This window comes from Falco naumanni, chromosome 2 (assembly GCF_017639655.2).
Source record: "Falco naumanni isolate bFalNau1 chromosome 2, bFalNau1.pat, whole genome shotgun sequence".
NCBI lineage: Eukaryota > Metazoa > Chordata > Aves > Falconiformes > Falconidae > Falco > Falco naumanni.
This window is the reverse complement of record NC_054055.1, coordinates 102,182,138-102,205,099: the sequence shown is the minus strand read 5'-3', so window position 1 is coordinate 102,205,099 and position 22,962 is coordinate 102,182,138. Positions and strand designations below refer to the sequence as shown.

General features: G+C 39.5%; 1 protein-coding gene across 9 annotated transcripts in view; it reads left to right on the top strand.

Annotated features, from left to right (window-relative positions):
- The first annotated feature begins 3,490 nt into the window (after nucleotides 1–3,490).
- BACH1 (BTB domain and CNC homolog 1) overlaps nucleotides 3,491–22,962 on the top strand; it is a 56,716-nt gene continuing 37,244 nt past the window's right edge. For 7 of the 9 annotated variants that reach the window (XR_005826210.1, XR_005826215.1, XR_005826211.1 and 4 more), the window contains exons 1-2: nucleotides 6,272–6,404; nucleotides 19,158–19,455. Coding sequence is in view for 2 of the 9 variants with exons in the window: in XM_040582827.1 (XP_040438761.1) it covers nucleotides 19,216–19,455 (240 nt within the window). In the remaining 7 variants the exon portion in view is untranslated. Of the gene's footprint in view, nucleotides 5,654–6,271; nucleotides 6,405–19,157; nucleotides 19,456–22,962 lie in introns of those variants that run through there. The other 2 variants (XM_040582827.1, XM_040582826.1) reach the window with 2 other exon arrangements.

Genomic DNA, 22,962 nt, shown 5'->3' with positions numbered 1-22,962 from the left:
AATAGGATTTACTCCTAGATGAAAAGCACTTTTTCTTTATTTTTATAAACAGGGAATTTAAAAATATTTTCCTGTGATTAACAGTATGCTTTCCCAGAACGAACAAAAGACTTTTGTAAGCAAGAAACCACAAACAATAACCACGTGTGTTCCTAAGAACAGTACCACACACATACAGCAACAGACAGTATGGAAATAAATTCTAAAAGAATGTATTTAATGACTTCAAAAACCATTTTAAAATAAGAGTCAGATTTTCAGCTTGTACATATTGACATAGCCCAGTGGTTTCAGTCACTTAGATACATCACATGACATAGTAGCTCCCTGATAGCTTGATTTACAGATAGAAAATGTTATCTAAGTTTAGATTAAACCACAGCTTTTGTGTTTACAAGTTCACAGGAGGGAGTGGTTTGGTTTTCATTTACCAGAGTGTAAATGGACTAGTCTCCTATAGCCTACAGAAGTCATATCTGACGTGGATGTGCGTACAACAGGGTCTTCAGCCTCTGCTCAGTGAAGCCAGGGTGGCACTTTCCACCAGGTGACTCCTGACACAGCTCGTGGTGTCGACGAGCGCAGGAGTACACCAGAAGCAGGCCACGAGCTCTATCCGTTGTTCCAGAGGCCAGACCAGTCCCAGCTGGGATTTTGTCCCACTCCATCTGCCACTGCTGCATGCATGTCTTGCAGATGTGCAAGACGTGCTGTATATATGCAAAGAAAATCTGTGGCTCCAGGGAAATACTGGAATTACTGCACGTGCATGAATGTAAAGCGCTGCTTACACCGCTATGGCCAGTGCTTCCAGGAAAGCATCAGACATACTCCATATATGCAGTGCATTCAATCTATGCATGTAAACCTGGTGCTTCTAGGACAACAGTATGTCTATTACACCTGATTTACTGCAGTAATCTGCACGCTCATTTGGCTGACAACCAGAAATGCTGGATTCTTACGTATGTATAATCAGTTTGGTACAGTGTAGGTAAGGGACCAAAGACAGAAACCCTCTCCTGACACTGAGGCAGGTGTCCTGCTCAGCCAGACAAAATTGGACATTTCCAGATGAAAGGAAGATGGGCCTTTAGCAACTATTTTTCTCAGTGACCCCACAACACTTTTGCTCTAAAGGATTCTGACCCCCACATCCCGCAGAAGTATGGGAGCACAGGCTCAATCAATGTGCAGTCCTCTGAGAGTTATGCCTCTAGCCCAACCCAGTTATCCACACTTTTGCCACAGACACAGGCATGAGACAGGCATCTCCAAAAGGAGTTTCATCACACCTGTCTCAGTGTCACCTATCTGCCATAGGAAGGGAAGAATTACCCCATGGAGATGCCTATCTAGTTCCATTGAGTGCATGGCAGCCTAGATAAGTAGCTTAGACTAGAGAGCTAAATTTTAGATGGATAAAGACAGGTGAGATGAATCTCATCTTTAGCATATAGATATGAGATATGTTGCAATTTACCGCTGGAGAATTCATTAGCCAAGTTTCTATGGTACGAAACCAGCTTCAGCACAGGAATAGAGAAGAAAGGCAGAAAAAAATCACACATATTATTGAAGATGGCCTAAATATTCCTTATTTTAAGCTGTGCCCTTTAGTCAACACAACTAACCTCCAGAGATTAGGTCACTTTCATCTCTCTGGGCCATTACCATAGACTAGCCAGAGCTCAGTGAAACTGAGCCACAAACTAGTGCTAGCTGAGGCTGGTGCATCCAGTGTGCACACCACTAGCAAAGCCACAACTATAGCCAGGCTTCACAGGGAAATAACAGCATTTGATATAATGGGACTTAAAATCTCATGAATGTTGTCAATTTATCAGAAAAAAATACCTATTGCAAAAAAAAAAAAAAAGGACATTTTTCTTTGTTTTCCTCTTACTGTTCTTATTTGCTTTCATCTTGCTAATTATGTGAGCATTTATCATCTGTTTTTATATTGTTTTATCTTTAAAATATTCATTATTCATCCGCAGGAAGATGTACTTCCTCGTTTTTCAGCTTAGCTTCCAGATCTCCTTTTTGTTGGTTTTACTTCTCCTTTTTAGGGAAAAAATGGACTTTTTTATTTTTCCTCTCTCCAGTTGTGTCTAATTTCAACAAGGAAAGTACTTACTCAGTTCTTTGGTCTGACTATGAGTGAGAAGCAAGCTGTTACGCCATAATTTCATTCCCTACTGTGTGGGAAGTCAGCATTGCGTCATCCCTCGCATCAACAAGAGATGAAGATCCTTTCTTGGTAAGCTCCTTTTGTTTTGATATTCTTTTCTCTTCTGTTCCCCTCTCTTCCCTACAAAAATCTTAAGTATAAGAGCAGAACCCCCCCACACCTTTTAGTCTTAGTGGTAGGTGTTTTATGTTTTCTGCTTATGCTTAAACATCGAGAACATCCTGTATTTCTGCAACTCAATTTTTACTGTACTAGGGGATTGGGGATTAGCAACATGCATTAGAGCATGACAACTACAAGTCACAGAAAACATAAAGAGCAACCGCAGAAACTTTGATTCAGAACACATTAAGAAAGGTACTATCTGGATATCATTATCAAACAGCTGTTCTTAAATTTATTTGTCAACAAATTGCTTACGTTATTTTGTAATGAAGCTCTGGTTGTATTGGTGAATACATTGACCAATGAATAACTAAAAAAATTAAATGTTGCTTTCTTAACATTTAAGGTAAAAGGCAGTTATCAAACAGCCATTGAAGGTAAATCTGTATTAGCCTCTGTCAAAACTGAAAGCCTCAGAATTTTGTTCAATATACTCTTCATATGAATGGCAGAGAGAACCACACCCTCCCTCCATCATGTGCAATTTTGCTGATTCCTGCTGAGATTAAAAACATCTTAGCTGCTCATTTTATAACATAGCTGTATTTAGCAGATTGGGGCCATCAATAATTCCTTGCTTAATCAAAACTGTGGAGTGTATAAACACAGTAATAACAGTTGTGTTACATACAAAGAAAACTGTTAGAGGGGTCATTTTGATTTACAAAGCACTGGACATAACTTGTTCCTTTAGCAGAAATACACATGAACAGATTCATCAGAGAATTCCCAAGGGAAAGGGGGTAGTGGAGAGGCAATCTTTCCTCTTCACAGTGGATTCTTCTCACCTCAAAGGCATCATACCATCTCAGAGAATGCACACAAGATCCGTGTGTAAAATGAACATGTAACAACCACAAGTGTATGTATTTTTAAATTAATAAGTGAATATCCAGATTTGCTCTTAATTCAGCAAATATTTTTGAATCTTCCATTTCTTGCCTGATCCCATCCTTTACACTGCTGTTGCTCTTTATACTCTTTCAGTACCTCTTGATTTGATGTCTCCTCTTTGCTTCACTAGCTCCAGCATGGCATAGGTGCAACATTTTTGTCCTGGCTGTTAGCGTGGATGATTATATTGGTATATAATCCTGATTATATTGGTATATAATCCTCTTTGCTGCAGGCCTTTCAGAGAAAGAGTTGCTTGACTAATCTCAGGTACAGCCAACACAGTAGATTGTTTGCTTCATTGATGTTGCTTTTATTTGTTTTGCATGACTGTCACATTAAAAGACAACTGTTACTCAGCTGTACTAGCCCACAATAAAGACGCTTAAGAATCCAGGCACATGTAAGAGTAAAATGAACAGTGTGTTGCTTTGGAAGACAACTGCAGTTTACATGCCAGGCCTACAGCAGGTGTAATAAAAAGACAAGATTTTCACCTGGTGCAAATCTAGACAAGGCATTAACATCTCTCTTGAATGTTATCGACAGAGGAAAAGACAGCTTTCTTTTATCAGACTTTTCCATCTGCACACACAATTTTCACTATAAATTCTCAGAGCCAGGAGCAACTGGGAACCCTCAAGTAAGTAATCTGGAGCTGCTGCTTGGGGTATGGTTGCACATCTGCTTTTACAGTGCTTTGGGTTGTCATTTTTAGTTTGGGTGCTAATGAAGAATGTCCGATTAAAGAAATGGAGACAAAGAAATAGTAACAAAATGCACCTTACAAAACCGAGCCTAAAGGATTAGAAATGATCCAAAGAAAAGTGAAAACTGCCTGTGAAATGCAGCCACACCCCACTTAAAAAAAAATCCCATTCAGAACCCTCTTTTCAGCTAGCAAACAAATCAATAAAGCAGCAGGGATTTCCTGTCTGTTATCAGTTTTAATCTGGTATAATGACTTTTGAAGAAAGCTATTGAAAAGTTCCTTTCTCTTTTTCTGTGAAAACGAAACTGGTTCACTGGGTGGGGGTGGAATCAGTTCTAGATCCCTCAGACCTCCTGCCTGTGTATTTTCTAACTGGCTTGCCACTGAAAGTAAATAAAAGAAGAATTTCATTACCATTACCATTGTAACGGCAATAACTCTGTAGGAAAGAGTATTAATAATACATGTAGGAGTAAAGTAATATATAAAAGTATGTTTTTAAGAAAAACATTCCATGCTTTTCCACCATAAGCATTTTTCCCCGTGGTTTCATCTGTTTCTGAATTATGCAAGGCCAGTCATTACACCCAAACGTGAGGGGAACTCCCTCCCCTTTTATACACACCTGTCATTACTAAATATTACCAGCAAGATCTTTGCTCACCTTCCCCAAAAATTCTCAGGCAGGCTAAAATGAAGTTTAAAATGTCTACTGTAAAAACAGCTCAGCAAAGTTATGTGACACAAATACAGCGTAAGACAGATTGTATATTGCTCATCTGCTTTTATTTTATATGAGGCATAAACGCAATTTCATAATTAAAATGTAAATGAAATGGTTAAACTTTGTCAAAATGTCAGAGCAATGAAATTTCCGTTAGTATTCTTGGCAGTGCACCTTTTGCCATCGTTAATGTTTTATTCAGGATATATACCGCTTCTGGAGGGAGGTTGCCTTCAGTGGTGTCCTTGAATAAACAGGTCCATGGGAGTTTACTCTCCCCCTGATTTGGCCAACAGAGATTTTTTTTCCTTTAAATACAGAAAAGAATAGAGGGTTGGGGTTTTTTTCCATCTTTCTATCAGTTTCCCTTTGCATTGCCTTCAAGATGACACTGCAAAGAACAAAGCTGCTTGCTCTCTGGCTGTTTTTAGCAGAAGGAAAGACCTTACTGCTACTCAACGTTCCTTAGCAGGACACAGTATCTACCAGAGCCTAAAAATACGGAAAATTCTCTGGTCCTGGACAGGATAACACATAGCAGCAGTTTCTAAGTCATCCTGTCAGACTGAATTTGTACCTGTAGGTGACACACACAAAAATACTTGTTGGGACCTGAAAACAGTACACAAGCCACATACACATAGCACTGGACACCCTGATCTGCCTTTCAATTGGGATACTAGCTCAAACGTAACACCACACCATTTTCAGTTCTACCACCGGTGTGTCTGTTGTTAGCTGAAGGCTATCTCCTCACCACAGCTTGCTCCACTGTATTTTTTTGCCTTACTGGACATCTTATCTCCTCTTAGGCAGCACAGCCTGGTAGCTGGCTGACAAATCAAACGCAGAACGAGGACAAGGTCTGTCAGTGGGTCCCGCTGATAGCAAATCACTCTCACATCAACGCGGTTTGAGCTTCTGGAAAGCATTCTGGACCACAGGACGTAAGCCCAGCGACCCAGTAAGTTATACCCGCAAAACCTCCCTCAGGATGGCACCTTTACAAAACGTTAGATGAACATTTCCTGGCACAAACGTGTCACTAATCGCGTTACTGTCAAGCCTATTAACTGCTGGCACCTCCCAGCACAGGCCTCGAGCCGCGTGTCCAGCAGCGCAAGAGTCTGACACCAGCAAAACACATACAGCCCGTCCCGCCCCGCAGTCCCCCCGCGGCGGCCACACCGGGCGGCGGCTGCGGGGCCTCGGGCGCCGCCGCGCCGCGCCCAGCGCTTCCCACCCGGCCACGGCTGCCCGCACGCGGAGCCCCTTCCCCTCAGAGAGGCGGCGAACAGCCCGCCCCGCGCCCAGGCCACCCCCCCGCGACCGTGGGCACGGCTGCTCACGCTGCCCCGGCGGGCGGGCGGGCGGGCGGGCGGACAGGCCGCCGGCGGGGCCGCAGGCGGGCAGCAGAGCCCAGCCGGCCCCCGGGAGCAGCGGGGTGCCGGCGGCGCGCATGCGCACGGCCCAGCGGCGTGGGCGGCTGCGCGTCGGTGGGGAGCGCCGCGTCCAATCAGCGGGCGGGGTGTGCGCGGGGGGCAGGGGCGGCGGGCGGGTCATGGTGTTGGGAGTCACCTGACCGCCCGCGCCGCAGTCGGGCCGCAGGCTGTGCCAGGGGCGGCCGGGCCGGGGGGAGCCGCGGGAGGACGGGGCTGAGGCGGTGACAGCGCTGCCCAGCGGCCCCGCGCGGAGGAGCGGCAGCAGGCGCTGAGGTGAGCCGAGCCGACTGAACCGAACCGAACCGGCGCCGTCGGGAGCAGGCACTGAAGCGAGTGGTGGTGGTGGTTGGGTGAGGGCAACACCATTCGGGCGGGGGGGGTGGAGGAGGCTGAGGCGCGTTCACGGCGTAGAGAGCCGCTCCTCCACCCCACCCCCCTCCGCGGCCGGCGAGGTGTCCCGTCCCGCCGCGGCGTGGGCGGGCGCTGTCGGACCCCGGGCGGGGGCGGCGGGGGGGCTCCTGCGCTCGTGGGGCCTCCGGGCCGGCGCAGGGCGGGGGCGGAGCCCCCCCCTCCTCCTCGGTGCCGCGCTGCCCCCCTTCGCCCGGGGCGCCGCCGCGGGGCCAGTCGTTACTCTGCCTCTCGTCTCCGCTTCCCGCGGGTGCCCCGCGCGCTCCGGTGGCACGGGCGTGCCTCCCCCCCCGGCGGGGCAGCGCGGCCCGGCTGGCGGTGCGGCGTCACTCCGCCGCGCCCGCGGGGACCCGCAGCCGGTGCGTTCGGTGCTCGCTGGTCTCCGCGGGAGCGGGGGGAGGTGGGTTCTGGGTGGTAACCGGGGAGGTGCGGATCCTGTCCGCCGTGTGCTGTGCGGCGGGTGCGCGGCAGCTCCGGGGCGTGCTGGAGCGGCAGCGATGGTGACAGAACCGTCACCCGCTTTTCTGTCAAATTGTATTTGCACTCTTCCATTTTAGTATGGCAACGTAACAGCGATCCCACGATCCCAGATTCATATACATCTGGGCCCTCTAAATGCTTGTTGGGTTAAGAAAGGAAAAAGCACACGTTCTAGCAGTAAAGGAAGAGTAAAGGTAACCGTGTGTACAGTTTCATCATGTGGTAACTTCTGACAGACATCAGTTTGAGGCACTACAACAAGGCGCTTCTAGTGTGTGAAAAACATTTGACTAGTAACGAAATAATTGTAGTCTAGAGGCACTGTAAATTAAAGTTACACAGCACTCTGAATACTCTAGTAATACGGTCAGTTCTTTAATCTCAAATATTATGCCACACTGAAGAGAAAACAAAAGAGTATGTTCCTGTCAACCATGGTGACTTCCAAAGAAAGCAACTAAGATATTCCCAGTCATATTTTGTGGTTTATGAGTTTAACTTTAAAGGTTACTGAAATGGCATAATTACTCTTGGTTGTCCTAACCCGTGTGAGTAAGCCTGTGTGGATGTTAACAAAAAGTGAGGCCTAAAAGTGGCAAATTTGCAGAGAGAAACAGTTGTTGCTGAAAACAATATCCATATTGTATGCTTTGGCGGAAGGGCTTCCTTTCAGCTAACTCCACTGAATCCCTTAGTATTTGGGCTTGTTTAGAAGTAATTCTAAAGTACATTTCCCAGTTTAGTCTAAAAAAGAACCTACTCTTGTTGGCCTCGTCCATCTTGTGAAATGAACAGAAGCACAGTAAGTGGGGTGTTTGGTAAGTTGGCTTCGTTAGCACACTCCTGACTCTTAACTGGAATGCTCAAGTGGAGGTTTAACTTCCGTCTACTGTATTTTGGAGTGTGTTATACTAAAAAAATCTGCAAGATCTTGATGTGCTAAATATTTATTTGCTTTTAGTAGGTTCAAAAATCCTTATGCTAAGGATATTTTGAACAGTAATGAACTTATGTTAGTGTAAGACTTGTCTAGTATTAAAACCCATACCCCTTGCCTGATCATTTGGATCAGGTGGCATTCTCATTGGGTGTAGAGTGGGCATGCCTTTGCACATGAGTTGTGTGAGTCCCAAATAAGTTTGCTCTACGTTTTAGGGAAAGATAACTGGTCTCCTTGTCATGTCATTCCCCCCCTGCCCTCCCCCCTTTCCCACTTCTCTAAGATGAGAAGAGGTGTTAATATAAATTCTTCGTAGATGTCCTTTTAATTATAGACCTGTCTTTCCCCCTGCACTAGGCATGCTAGTGTGAGGCGGGAGGAGAGGTACGTTAGTCAAAGGATTCATGTTTATGTTTGAGTGCGGGTGTTGTAGTTGTCCCTTAGAATTTGACCACTGAAAGTTTCACGGGGGAGGTTTAGGGGTAGAAAAAACCTTAGTGGTATTTATAGTGTAAGTCCTGTTTATATGCACTCCTTAGTTAAACCATAGGTGACATGTTAGTCAATGCAAAAATGTGGGTAGGACCAAAACTTTGAGTGAGCAAAAAATAACTGCTGAAACAGCCATTAAGTTGTATGAATTCACTGTAGTATGACCACAGTGGGGATAATGTATGAAGAGCCCACCTGCAGCTTTCCCTGCCCCCCACCTCCAGTTCAGAGGTTAGCAGTGTGGAGAGGGGAAAAAAAAAAAACCCAGCCAAACCAGAAAGGCTCATTTTGCTGTAACAACGCATAGGCTGCATCACAAAAGTAACTCCATCTCCAGCAGTATGCTGTATTTTTTGGTTAAGGCCCTTTTCAGGGTGAAAGTAAGTCTTGTTTTTGTTAAGTCCTATGAAGGGAAGCCCTAGTATTTTGTATAAATGTTGGTTAGCAGGTCACAGTAAGGCTCAGCTACTGAAGCTTTAAAAAAGAGGGGGGCTCTATGAAGGACAAATTGACTTTAGAAGCATTGGTGAAATACAAATAAATTGAGTTTAATAATTAGACATACATTGGAGAGCAGAAGAGGTAGCCTTAGGGTATCAGTCACTCAAAATGTCTTTAAATGAGAGCTTGTGTCTTAAATTAATCTTTAGAATCATATTAAGATAATTTGTTTGTGAATAACTTCATTTGAACTGTCAAGATAATGTTTGTAGGTGTTTGTTTGGATTCCAGTGTTGACCCGTTGACTAATACTTTGATAAGTAAATAGGTAGTGTCTGTTTTCCCTGTTTACACTTATTTTAGGGTTAGTATTGTATATGGTACCATCCCAAAAATACTTCGTTATTAGCTCAGCTAGTAAGGCTGTGTCTTTTAATATTGTGTGTCAGATAGGAAATGGTCTACAGTTTCCTGATGCCGAAAGTGAAACACAGCTTTATGTGATTTGGTGGAGGTCTTTACTAGAATTACCATTTGAAGTCTGGTAGTCTGCATCTTTTTTTTTTTTTTTTTTTTTTTTTTTTTTTTTTTTTTTTCTTTCTTATTATATAAATACTGCTAGTTCTGATGAACCTGTTTTCATAGTGTGAAGTTCTTTCTGACTTGGATCTAAAATATTCATAGAATTTTGTTTGTTCTGCATACTGTGAAGAACAGTTGTGTAAACAAATCGGAGTTAAAAAGCTAGTACCAGAAACAAGATTATGAATATAATTTCCTGAAAGAATTTCCTTTGACTTGCGATGTATTTGCTTCTCAGTTCTTTCAGGTGGTTTCTTCTGTTTTTGAGTTAGATACATTAGAACCTCAGATGGTTAATTTATTATAAATTCATTTGTTATAAACATTTTGACATATTTGTGAATGGATTCTGGCAGTCATTAAAATAATTCATGTGGTTTAACTGTGGCAGAGTAGAATATGTAGCTATAAATGCAAAGGTGTTTGTCCTTAAAGTAAAGATGAGGGTTGACAGTAGATGTTAGTTGAGTGTGCTTTATGTTATGCCAGTCAACCCCTTATACTAAGTGAATATTTTATTATCTAACCTAGCTCTTAAAACAAACAAACAAAAAAACAACACACACACACACCAGTTTCTACTAGTATTTTTTTTTGGCATTGTGTTTGTGGGGTTTTGGTTTTTTGTTGTTGTTACGTGTTTTGGGGTTTTTCTTTTTAGGTGAACCATGCCTCTAAGAAGTCTGTCCATTGTTGTAATCTTCTCAAAGTTAACTCTGAATACCAGCAGAATCGAAGGGTTACAAGTGATGGGAATTTGCTGTAAAGGAGTCTCTGAAATACCTTCAGTCCCATTTCATTTTTTAGCTGTGCAACAAACCAAGTCCCACAACATGATTTTTACCCCTGATCCAAAAGTTAAGCAATTAGTGTTGTGAAAAGTAATGGTGAACAGCAAAGTAGTAACATTTTTTTCTGACTTTGGTATGGGCTGCTTTGTATCATCTTCTGATGGAAACGATTCAAACCTCTGCTCTGTGGAATATTTCTATGATTACATGGTATCAATCCTTTGTTTTTTTCCTTTCCCACCTTCTGGATCCTTGTGACTACTAGGAATCTCAGGTTCCACCCCTCCACTGCTCTCCTTTGAGCTCCGAGTTCTCATATAACTTGCAAATATTAAAAAAAAATGAATATTCAGGCTTTAAACCTGGAAAAACAAATTAAGACTCTCAGCGCAGACTTAAAACTTGCCAGACTTCCCGTGATTCTTTTTAATTCTCATTTGTGACTTGAAAAGAGTCCAAATGCTGTGGTAAGAATTATGTTGCAGAAATACAGCCGAATACTTTTTTAAAAGCTCATCTATGTAATTAAGCTGTGAGCAATATCATCCTGGTGTTTAGACTAATAAAGAATACACTTTAGAATTTTAATTATGAATGTGCTAATCATCTGAAGATGAGACCTACTTTTTTCTAGTGGTGAAAACACTGTCCTTACGAAGCAAAGCTTACTTTTTGGTTTTTTAATCAGTTTTTTCTTTTAAAGTCATTTTGAACTGAAGATGGGGAAGCAATAAACATGAACACTAAAATGCTTGTTCATTCCTTGTCAGCATAACGTGAATCAGCAGCTATTAGCTGCTGTAGGCGTTCATCTGTAACATAACTTTATTTCCTTAAAAGGAGAGGTAGCCAGGGGCAAGGACATAGATGTCACACTTGAGAAAAAAGCCTTTGCAGTGTATTTTGAATAAACTGTCTTGTAGCCAAACTGTCTTGTTTTAGCAGTAGTAAATGATAGCTGTCCTCCCTTTGTACTTTACAGCTGTGGATGACAGAATTTTTTTGTAGGATAAAGTAAATGTAAATCTCCACCCTGAGGGAACTGGGGGAGATAAGTGACCTGCTGGAAGTTAATCAGTAGATCAGCGTAGGAGTCAGAAGTAGTACCCAGAGTTTTTCTCCAAACTGTTTTTTTTCTTTTTTGGCAGGGTCTACAATGCCTTTTTTCCAACTGCTCAGGAATTCAAAGTTTCTAAAGAGTACAGATATGATACAAGCATTGTGATAGCTGAGCAGACCTTTATTGTGTGCTTGGTTGATCTTGCTAGATATACCATGATGGTGATCACAACTGAATTTGCATTGGTTGTGCATCCAAGTTCACCCAGCTCAGATAGCAGTGACAGCAAAGGTGTCACACCTGGGTTCTGCGGCTACTGAAGGAAAGCTTCACTGTCTGCTTTCTCTTATTTCAAGAACTTTACCTGTGTACAGCTGCCAGTTACTGTGATTACTAGAGAGGATTGATATCCAGTGTGGTGTTAGCGGATGGTTCTTCCCTAAGTAAAGACAAAGGAATACTTTTTTAGTAAACTGGGTAACTCATGGGCTGGATCATTTACAGGAAATGCATGGTAGCTGAAGGTTAGAAAAAACCCCAACACCCATACATGTAGACTGTGTTGATTGTGATGGTAGAGCAACATAGTTGATATCTAGGTCTAAAAATAAAAGGTTAGCTCTTCTCTTTAGGAGTATCTGAAATGGATTTATGGACTGATGGAAAATAAGTAAGAGGCTGTTGCTCTTAAAGAGAAAGCACTGAATTGATAGGATCTAACTCCTGTAGCTCCTGTATTTTTTTCTTGGCTCTTGCTGCTATTATTGTGATCTTAATAGAGCTTAAGACAGAAGAACCACAGGTCAGTTTGTTATGGTTTATTGCCCTGCTTGCTTTTAAGTGTATTGTAGGTGATGGTAACAAAGTACAGTCCTGTGTTTCACTTGACAGTGAGTCTTTCACAGACAGTCATTAGGTTTGGATGCTAGACTGGAGAGAATCCAAGTATCTGTGCGTTCCCATTGTATCTTGGTGACCATTAGATAGTGGATTTTCTTTTTCAGGTCCGTAGATTTACCACCAAGTGTTTAAATTGTAAGTTTGGCAAATCAGCTATATCTTTCCTGAAAATGTAAGCCTTAAAGTAGGAAAGGCGTGACCGTTGTTGATTTCCATGTATTTCTGTGCTCTGATTTGGTATTTTTAAAGACATGCTAAGCATTCAAACTCGGAATGTTCAAAAAGTATTTTGGTAAATGTGTACACAAATCATAGGTGTATCATAATGTAAATAGAAGAAGTAATGGCAGTGATTTGCACTCTGGAACCTGTATCTCAGTTTTAAGGGTCATTTTAGCGTTCTTTGGCTGTTTGACTTAAAGTGTCTCAGAGCCTATGGAGCTCATTTCTGAGACTCACTCATTCTTTCTAGTTGTGAATTTTCTTCGAACACCACCACTGAATCTTTCCAGCATCAGCTGGTCCAATGTTCAAAAAGCTATTTAGCTGTAAAGCGTGCCTCTCTGTATGTTGAAATATCACCCTTTTCAGTTTTTGTGGTGTTTGAGTATAAAGTAAAGGACACTGAACTAACTTCTGATAGCTGTCTTATTGTTGTCTGAGTTAATTCTGTAGTAAAATTCCTGGCAGCTGTCATAACAGCTGGAGGTATCTGCCTGCCTATTTTTGTCATCTTTGTTCAGAAAGAATGGTGCAAGTATACAACTAACCAGCTATAGGCATACAGAATTGGTGTTAACTGTCTCTTAAAGTGCTGAAAAGCTTAGTTGTAAACAATATGGCATTTTGGGGGATTTTGTAACATTGATGCAAAATGCAGGATACTGTTTAAAACCTCATTTCTGCTTGGAGGAAGTTCTTAATTCACTGCATTGCGTATTAGTATGCTTTATTTATTTAGTCACTTTGGTTGATTTTTATGATCCTGTATGTTTGACATTCATTATTAATAAAACATTTTGGACAGTGCGTTCATGTTCTAGAAATTCTCTACAGAAAAGCTGGAATTTTTTCCTAGTTGTCCAGTGGGAATCTGGGTAAGTGGCAGTGACATGGGATAATTGCTGCTGATTTTAATATTTGCAGTGAGCTGATGGGTGGTACAGTTGCTTTGTTGTACCAAGGTTTTGAATGTTGTCTTAACATCTGCATCTTATTGCTATTGCTTTTGGTTTGCCATGTAACTTTCCCCTTTGAGTGGGATTTCTGTTAATCAGCTTTTTGCAACCACAAAGACTTAATCATTATGGCACATGGTGAAGTTTGGGCTCAACAACAAGAAAAGGCAGATGCTCATATTGAGTGTTGTATGTCAGTATGCTCAAGACTGTTTTACTGTCCTTTGCATAATGGGGAAAACTGCTCCTCAGCATTAAATACTTGAGACGGTGGTACTGCGTCAAATCCTGACTTTTAGGAGTGACTTGCTAGAAAGACCTATTGTAAAAGCATTTACTCTTTTTATTATTTTACTATGTATGTACATATTATATTTTAAAGTAGGTATTATTATATAATACATTATTTCTACACTTACATCTATTATTCAAAAGCATGTGGGTTTTTTTTGTGAAATGCAATATAGAACTCTTTTCCAGGACCCAGTGATTCTCTGATTTTTCAGACACCTGTTTAAACATCAAGCATTTCTTTTGCCCTGTCACAGATACATGGGGTAAGCTGGTTTCTGTGCATGCTTTTGTCAGCTTTAGTGACAGCTTGATGCTTCAAAGCTTCCTTCACCCCTCGCGTAACACTTTGTGTTGACCACAGGATGTTGAGAGCAGACTTTTACATGTTGCAGTTGTGCTACTGAGCACAACAGTTAATCTACCTTGTGCCAGATTTGTATGTGTGGATGAGGAATATATCACACTACTATGAATTATATCCTAGTAATATGTTCCTATTCTTATGCTATCTACTCCAAGGTAATATGATTATTATTTTCCTTCTGTAACGTAGCAACAGCAGTTCCTTATAGCTTTATCTGGTGTCAGCCATAATAGTCATCTTTTGAATATATACTTTTTTTAAAAAAATGTATAGAACAAGGAGACTTTATCGTTTACCTAAGGATCTGCACCAAGTGACTAAAGCAGAGGTTGTGGGGGAAGGAAGTAACTTTTTGTTCTGCAGTCAGCTAGGAGTGAGAGTGGTAACAGGTTGAAAGCAATCAGATGAGCACACCTGCAGTCTTAAAGTACCTTACACTTACTAGACTTCAAATTTACCTCCATGTTAATAATTTGAATGCATGGGAAAAATGAGCCTTGGATGAAATCTGTATTTGCCAAGGAGTCTTGATCTTCCTTTGATGTGCTTGAACAAATGTATGTTCCTTTTTAAAATGTTGCGGTGCAAATTTTCATTAAGATAATTATCATTAAGACAATAAGAATTTTATATGTTCTTAGAAAATAAATCTGTATGTATCTGGTCAATTAAAAGTAGAGATGTCCAAATTTACTGAAGATACAGTCATTTTACAGGTAACAGCTAGGTATAATTTTCCTGTTGAGTTGTATGCCAAAAAAAATACTGAGTTGCTTCACTTTGATAAAGCAGAATAAAGTTTTTTTTATAGCCAGTATTTAGAAAATATTTTTTTTCCTCTTAGTCAAAACATTTTTTTTTATCTCAAAGTCACTGTCTAAAGAATGGGAACTTCATAATAGCATGCTTGGTTGATTCAGCTGCAAGTGTTTCTTTATGTAGTTTTTATATTAGCATGTGTTCATATGCGTTCTCTCTTTTTTTTTTTTTTTTTTTTTTTTCCTCTCCCTCTCAAGACAATGAGGTGGTTAGGTGTGCGGAATTTCAGGTGAGAGGAATTTGAGGAATGCTCTTGTACTAACAGTACTAGTTTTCTTGCACTAACTGAGGATTTGTAGTTACTGAGTTTTCATGTTCTTTAATCCTTTCAACCTGCATTGTAAGGACTATTTTAATGAGAATCCAAAAAGATCTTCCAAAACTTACTTTTGATGGTAACTGCTGTATCAAATATCTTTAAAGAATGTTCTTGGATGTTTTTGTTTCTTTGAGTCTTTTGCGTTCAGTCATGTGGTTGTTCACTGGCACTGACTAAGCAAACAGTGATTTAAATATACAGTCATCTGCTGACTCTTGAAATACTTCTACAAGTTATCTGTACCTGCTTTTAGTTTTCTTTATTTAGGTGTTAATTTGAGAACAAAAATAGCATGGTAGAATAGGAATTTTAGTCTGGTTTCCAAGGAAATAATTTGTGTTATTGTTGTTTGTAGTATCAGTTTTCCTTCTTTTAGGTGACATGTTGCTACTTTCATTTGAATTGTTGGGGGGGAGCGGAAATTAATCTGATATTTGTAGCAAATTAAAATACAGAGACTACATAATTACATAAAATGGATACCTGTACTGGGAGGAAGAAAGCCTAGAAGGGCCTGTCCTTGTAGGACAGTTGCAACATGAGCTTGTGAGTTAAAAATCCGCTTTTAAAAGCGCCAGTGAATTGTTTTCTCCACACCTTGTCACCCTCTCTGTCCATCCATAAGTGAAACTAATTTTAAGAGTTTGAGTGCTCCAGGAGAACAGTTGAAGTAGAAGAAAAATTGAACAGTTTACAAGAGAGATGTACTTTTCATTTTTGGTACAACAGAAAGTGTTATTGCTGTGGATATGTATATAACAAATCTACTTATGGACAAGTGTATTTTGTACTCATATGCCACTAGAAAATCTAGTTGGCTGTCATGACAAATATGATAAATGTCTTAATTCTGTTCTCCAGTTGTGCAATAAAGGCATGGTAACACATCAACAAGTTTGACCTCTGTTAGTACTTCTCTGCAGTGTTACAGCTTTTTACAGTGGTTGCATTTTCCCTTTCCTGTTTGATGGTTTTTGTTTTCACCAGCTTTTTCAGTCTTCTAGTTCTTTTCCTTTTGATTTGTGTTGTGTATGTGGTTAGTTTTACAGTTAGATTTTATAAAGAAGACTGAGAGGAATTTAGTGTTTGAATGTGGTGAGTTTTTTGTTTGTATTTTTAAAGGTTCTTTTAAATTTTGAAATGCTTAATACACTGCTGCATTTTATATTTTAGATACTTCAAAAAAAACTTGCATCCTGTTTAAATATAGTGGGGATACAGTTTGGCTGATGAAGTCTTCATATTGGGAAGTACAACACTCTGTCAGAGTAAAGTGCTAAATTGAGTTATACTTAAATATTTATTTTCACGTCTTGAGAAACAGAAGGTAGTGTTTCAGTGTTGAAACTTAATTTTTTTTTTTTGGCAGTAACAACATTGGAAGCTTACTATCGATGCTTCAAGTAGGCTGCATACTATTTTGAAAGCATGTTGTGTGCCTTGTGGTCATCAAGTGAAAAGGAGGATTGACTGTCCTCTGTGTATCTGTCTATATATAAACAAGCTACTGTTCCTTCTAGCCTTCCACGCTATGAAAGTGTAATGAGCTGAAGTGGATATTATTGGAACTGATTATTTTATAAGGGAAGACTCAAGAGCAGCATATATCATACATGGGCTGTCTATCTGAGGGTTGGGAGGACTTGGCACTTCAGAAGAAGAAAGAACCTTCGGAGGCCTCTCTGTAACTAGTCTCCTTCTTAGGTGTTCGCCCTAAAATATGTCCTTATCTTGAGTATTTCCCTGTGCTCCCCACCACCCTGGCTTTAGTCTTCCATTTTGTCCTCTATTCCCTTTTGATTATTTTTTTTTTTTTTTAAAACCTTGCAGTAACAAATATGGAGTCATACTTTGTTAAACTGTATGTGTTGTAATACCTGAGGCATATGATAAGTTAAGGATATAGAGCAAACAAATTAGGAATACATGATTTGTTTATATTGCACTGCTTGCTTTTCATAAGCTATTATAAGAATAGAATTTAATAAGTAACTGTTTCACAGGGAATTATTGAATAATTCCCATTTAAGCTGATTGGAAATTAAATATTTCCTAAGTAAACAAATCTCTGTAGTCTTGTCATTAGGTATATGAAAACATTTAAGCTGTTTCTTTTGCTTCCGAAAATAAGCCCTTTAGGGTTAACAACATGTGGTATAGCTATTAGTGGGGAGAACTAGTTTCTGCAACTTTTTTTTTTATCCTCAGAACTTTCATTTTAGAAACAAAACCCCAATATTGTATATTTAAGAAATACTCCAAAACAGACTTAGTTTATCTTTACCAACAGAATGTATAGATCATACCTTGGCAAAGTTGACTGAAGTTGAGTGTACAGTTCCATGAGGGAGTGGGAAGGGCAGGTAATGCTCATGCTCTGCACTTCACCAGAGTCCAGACTGGTACTGTGCTACTACTGACACTGGAAATGTGGATCTCTCTTCTCTCTTTCTGTGCAGAACATCACTGAAAACACCTGTATGCCGTGAAAAAAACTTGAGTAATGAGTAACCAGGAGTACAGCTGGCAGAGCGGTTGGCTTTCCCCACTGCCTTTAAAAATGGCCGTGCCCTCCTCCCCCTCCCCATGTTGTGAAAGTTTCCCATATTTAAAAACTGGAGATTTGCATTGGCTACAGTTTTATTGTTGTTGGGAGCTGAGATATCATAACAACCTCTGTTGAGCAATGTAATGATCGGGTAGTCCTGTCTCAGCTGAAGTGAGTCTCAGCAACTGTGCTCAGTTCAGTAACTCCTGGGTAGAATAGTCCATTGTAATCTGAATGCTTGGTTTGCTAAGGTAACACTTGCTGTAGTAACACCACATTTTCTTTGCAGGACAGTTCCAAATGTGATTATGAGGTTTCTTGATCAAGCTTTAGATACAAGGACGCTTCTTATTAGGCTTTTTTCTTTTTCTTTCTTTTTTTCTTTAAACTGGAAGAAAGGCTTGATCCAAAGAAGACAGGAATTTAGAAATACAGTCTAAAGATCAGACTTGGAAATGCTGTTGAACTTTGTACTCTGTAGGAGGGCTGACTTCTCTTCAATGCTTTTTTTTCCCTTTCTCCCCCCGCCCCCAAATACAACGGAAGTGAGGAGTAGCTTCAGGACTGTTTTATATATAAGCTTATTTCAGGGTTTTAAATATCATATAACTCCTACTATTGTTTGTTATGCAATAAAGGCTGTTATTTCAGAGCTTCGATGCTCTGTTATAATAGGGATTCCATTGCCAGGTGATCTGAGTCATAATGATCCATTAGGAAAGCAAACTTCTAACAAGCATGACAAATCAAATAGTCATGAGCAGGAGTGGGGAAAAAAAGGCTGCATTTAGGGAATTAAGGCAGGTGGAAAATAGGAGAACAAATCTGCTTTAAAACGTAAACGCCAACGTGCTAGAGAGAATGAGTGTTTTACCGATGCCTGATGAGTTTACCAAACTACTTTTGAAAGAATGTAGAACACAAATATTTTAGTTTGTACTGGGTGAATCTGTAAGTGGAAGTCACAGAGTATTTTGGTGTGTTTTGACTTAATACATGTTTTTTATTTCTCTTTACGTTTTCACAGTGTTGGAGTCAGAATACACTGATAACTAAAATGAAAGCTTAAATAAATCTTTAGGATAGTGATAAAGTTATGACTCAATCGCTTGCTGAGGAAAAATCTGTTCTTTATCACTGAAGTCACATGAAAAACTGTTCCCTTTTTTGATCTATGAGACTACCAAAGCAGTACTTTAAGATGTACTTATTAAGGTTTGTGTACTTTAAATGTCCATGAGTATGTATTTATATATTAACAGGTATGATATACTGAGTATTAGTCCTAAAAAGAATTGGAACAGGCAATACATGTTTAAAAGTTGGCTGCCTGTGTTTTAGTGTCAGTAGGTTCCTTTTGGGATATGACTAATGTGTACAATTAATTTGTTTTTTTTTTTTTTTCTCTAGATTTGAAGAACAGAAGCATGCTTTCCACTGAGACTTACACTACCATTTGTGATACAGAATGTCTCTAAGTGAGAAGAATAGTGTGGTTTTTGCATATGAATCTTCAGTACACAGTACCAATGTACTTCTCAGCCTTGATGATCAGAGAAAGCAAGATATTCTTTGTGATGTTACTATTTTAGTGGAAGATCAGCGATTTCGAGCTCACAAAGCTGTGCTTGCAGCTTGCAGCAGTTACTTCCTTGCAAGAATTGTGGGCCAGGTGGATGCTGATCTTATCATCACTTTACCTGAAGAGGTGAGTGTCACTCCCTTCTGTATTTTACCTGCCAGTGCTTCTAATCCATTTTGTCCAGTTCTGGTTTACAGCAGGCTGGTGCTTAACTGAGAAGTTAACGTAAGGGATTTAAGAACTGAAGAGTAGGAATTTTGAAGTTGTAAAGCTGCTGTTGGTTGAGGTAAAGGCTGAACAGATCAGAGGGCATGTTACAGACTGAAGATACGTGAATGCTGTCTTAGGGAATGTACAGGGGAGATCTTTTCAGTTAAGTACATATTACTTTTAAAATTGTGCATGTTTCAGAGCATATAAGTCCATCAAAAAAACAGGCCTTAAATGTTAAAGAGATATTGCAGAACTAGTCCTCCTATATGAAAAGGGAATACTTCTTGAGTAATAAACAAATTAAAGGTTAAAATGGTAACACCCTTAAATCGGTATCGTTAAGATTTGGTTTTATATGTTTGAGTAATACAGCTGTGCTTCTATTCCTTGCTTGCTGCTTATTGCTCTTAACAATTTTATTCTGCTGATTTCTCCATCCTTTTTACATACTGATCCTTTGCAGCTTGTTTTTTCCTACTGTTTCGTTACTTTTAAGACTGAAAAAATGTATTGCAATTACATGCTTTTCTTTTTACTCATATAATACGTATTCTTAAATCAGATTAATTTAAAGGGAGTGAGCCAGAACCTGACATCTGTAGGAAAGAAAATTTATTGTTACATATCTGAAGTATCAAAGACTTGTAAAGATTCCAGCTAGTATTTAGTTAAATTATAAGAGGCATGAGGCAAGCAAGTGACTGGATTTTTATGCAAAATGCTGTGCTTGTAGCTGAAGAGTGAAGAGCCTCCAAGTGCTCTGATTGCACCCATGGTAGGTGTACTCTTCACAGTTAGTTGTTAAATAATCAACGGCTATCTGGGAGGTAGTTTATGGTAACTAATTTTTGGGATGGGGAATAACATAAAGTTGTTGGCAACTAGAAACATTAAAGTTGGAGGAAACGTGTGCATTAATAAATATTAGTGCCATTGGAGACGACATTATAGACTTGTTTGTTTATGAGACAGTGTTGAGTGTTAACGCAGAGATTACTTCAGTAAAGTAGCTACCTTGCTGGCTTTGTAACATACTGAGGTAAGCACAAGGAATTTCTCTTACCAGAGTCTTTCTGATAAGCTATAGGAAACTGAAAGGCATTGAGCGGTCTCTTTAAAGAGCTTCAGTAGTCTTTGTGATTCATTCTTGATCAATGAATTTGTTACAAAATTACATTATAGTGTAATACCAGTACGTCACCTTTACTCAAGCTTCTTGCTGTGTCTCTGTGTGTTCGTTTCTTCTTATACTTTTTTCCCTAATGGCTTAATGTGTTGATAGTCTGAACATCTCTCAGATTAAAAGAAAAATAATGATGGGAGCTGATGTGGAAGGGAAGTAGGATGCTGGGGGACACAAAGGCATGATTTGGAGTAAAAGAGGGGAATGAGTGGGCTGTAAAACTTCTGATGTTGAAGAGAGAATTTTGCTTTGGGATAATGGGGAAAAAGTAGGATATTGGAAGAACAGGAATGTATGTAAAATTCGGAGAGGGGGAAGAATAAGTAATGTATGTCAGAGCTGGAGAGGGGAAAACCAATCTCTGGTACAAAGCAACAGTGTTCCCAGCCACTGAACCCATGAAATAAGCCTGCGTTAGAAGGGACCAGAGTTTGTAAAGAAAATGGAGGAACCTAATAATCCTAATAATTGCTACAATGTAGACTTAAGAAGACTCTTAATATAATTTAGTATTACTGTTGTAAGAACTGAATCTACTGAAGCAGTAAAAAAAATTAAAATACTAACAGTAAATCTTTTAATCATTTGGTCTAATCACTTGGTAAAATCATTTTAAGACCCAGCAACTTGATTTTGGCAACTGGTAAATAGCTCAAAATGAGTCAGTTTATGAAGCTATATATTTGAGAGGCAAACACTGATCACATGGTTTGACAAGCAATTAAAAAAATTAATCTTTTTAATCATTCAGAGTATTTGAACTTTTAAAGTGAAAGATACCAGTCCACAGTCTGACATGCCAAAATATTTTTGGAATTAAAGAGCTACATATGTATTATATTGTAAAGACTAAGTACTGATGTCTTGGTGTAGGTACTGTGGTGTTTTTCTACCAATGTTTTTAACTCAGAGTTAGACTTTCAGCCCAAATACAAATTAAATAAATGACTACTTCAGGATTTGCTTTTCTAGGTCAGTCAGACCAAGAGCCTTTCTAGCATTCTGCTTTGTTTGAGGATAGCCAGCTAGAAATGTGTAAGAGAAAGTGAAAGGAGTACAGGTTTTTTTTCCCTTCTTGATCTTTCCAGTTTTTAGCCCTAAGTTTCTAACTTGTACAGAAAGAACATACAATTTTGAAATACTGATGTGTGTTCTATTTTCATGTATGAATGTCACTCGTTTGTACACCCACTTTGATGATTTATTGACTATACTAGGCTTGAAGGCTTCTTGTAAGCTTATGGATAAACTGTCTTTTACACTCCCCTCCCCACATTGCTAAGGGTGAATTAATGTGGTGGTATAATCAGTAGTCTTCTCTCCAAAGTATATTTCAAATGCTATTTTAAGAATTTTTTAGATAGGTATTAAGTTTTTACAAACAGTTTTGCTGAACTGTCTCTGCAGATCTCTTCAACTTCCTTTCATGTGGTGTTTGTGTTCTTTAAAAAAAACCACTAAACGACCACTAAAAAAACCCAACAAAAAACAAACAGAAAACAACCCCAAACTTCAACTGATTCCTAAATTAAATTGCATGTATAGTGAATTATAAAGGACATACTGCTTTAGCCTTCACTTGCAGAGAAAGGCTAAAGGAAATAATTTGTAATATAGTGATCTGTATACAGCTTCCATGCATGAAAACACTAAGGAATCAGACAGAAAGATAATTGTGTTCAGTTTGTGATGATACAGTTTTTATCTCTAGATTCCCTGTTAAGCAGCTGTTCTGTGGCTGGAAATGTTCAATTAAACTACCTACTCCCAAGAGGCTTTACACCAAAACTAGTTATTCTCAGTTTACAGTTTTTGAGTAGAGTACTTCTCATCTGTGGGAGGAAAAAAGGAGTAGGTGGCTATAGTAATGAATAATCATGTGTGGTCAAATTCCTTTTTTTTCCAAACTATTTTATATCAATAATGCATAAGTCTGAGAAAATAACAGTAAATGCTTTTTAAAGGCACAATTAAACACCAACAGTGTTTTGGTCTTATTCTAGAGTAATTAATGTACAACTTGGGTTTGAAAGATATCATTGTAAATTTGGAATCCAGTTACTGGTTTTCATTGTACAGCACTATTTTTCACTTGTTGGTACTGTATTGTTGGAACATTTTATTAAGTGATTGATCACAGGGAAGAAGATAATTGCCACAAAATGTACAGGATAAAATTGTATTAAAGATTTGTTTCAAAATGAGCATGGTCAGGTTTTCTATGGAACAAATCTGTT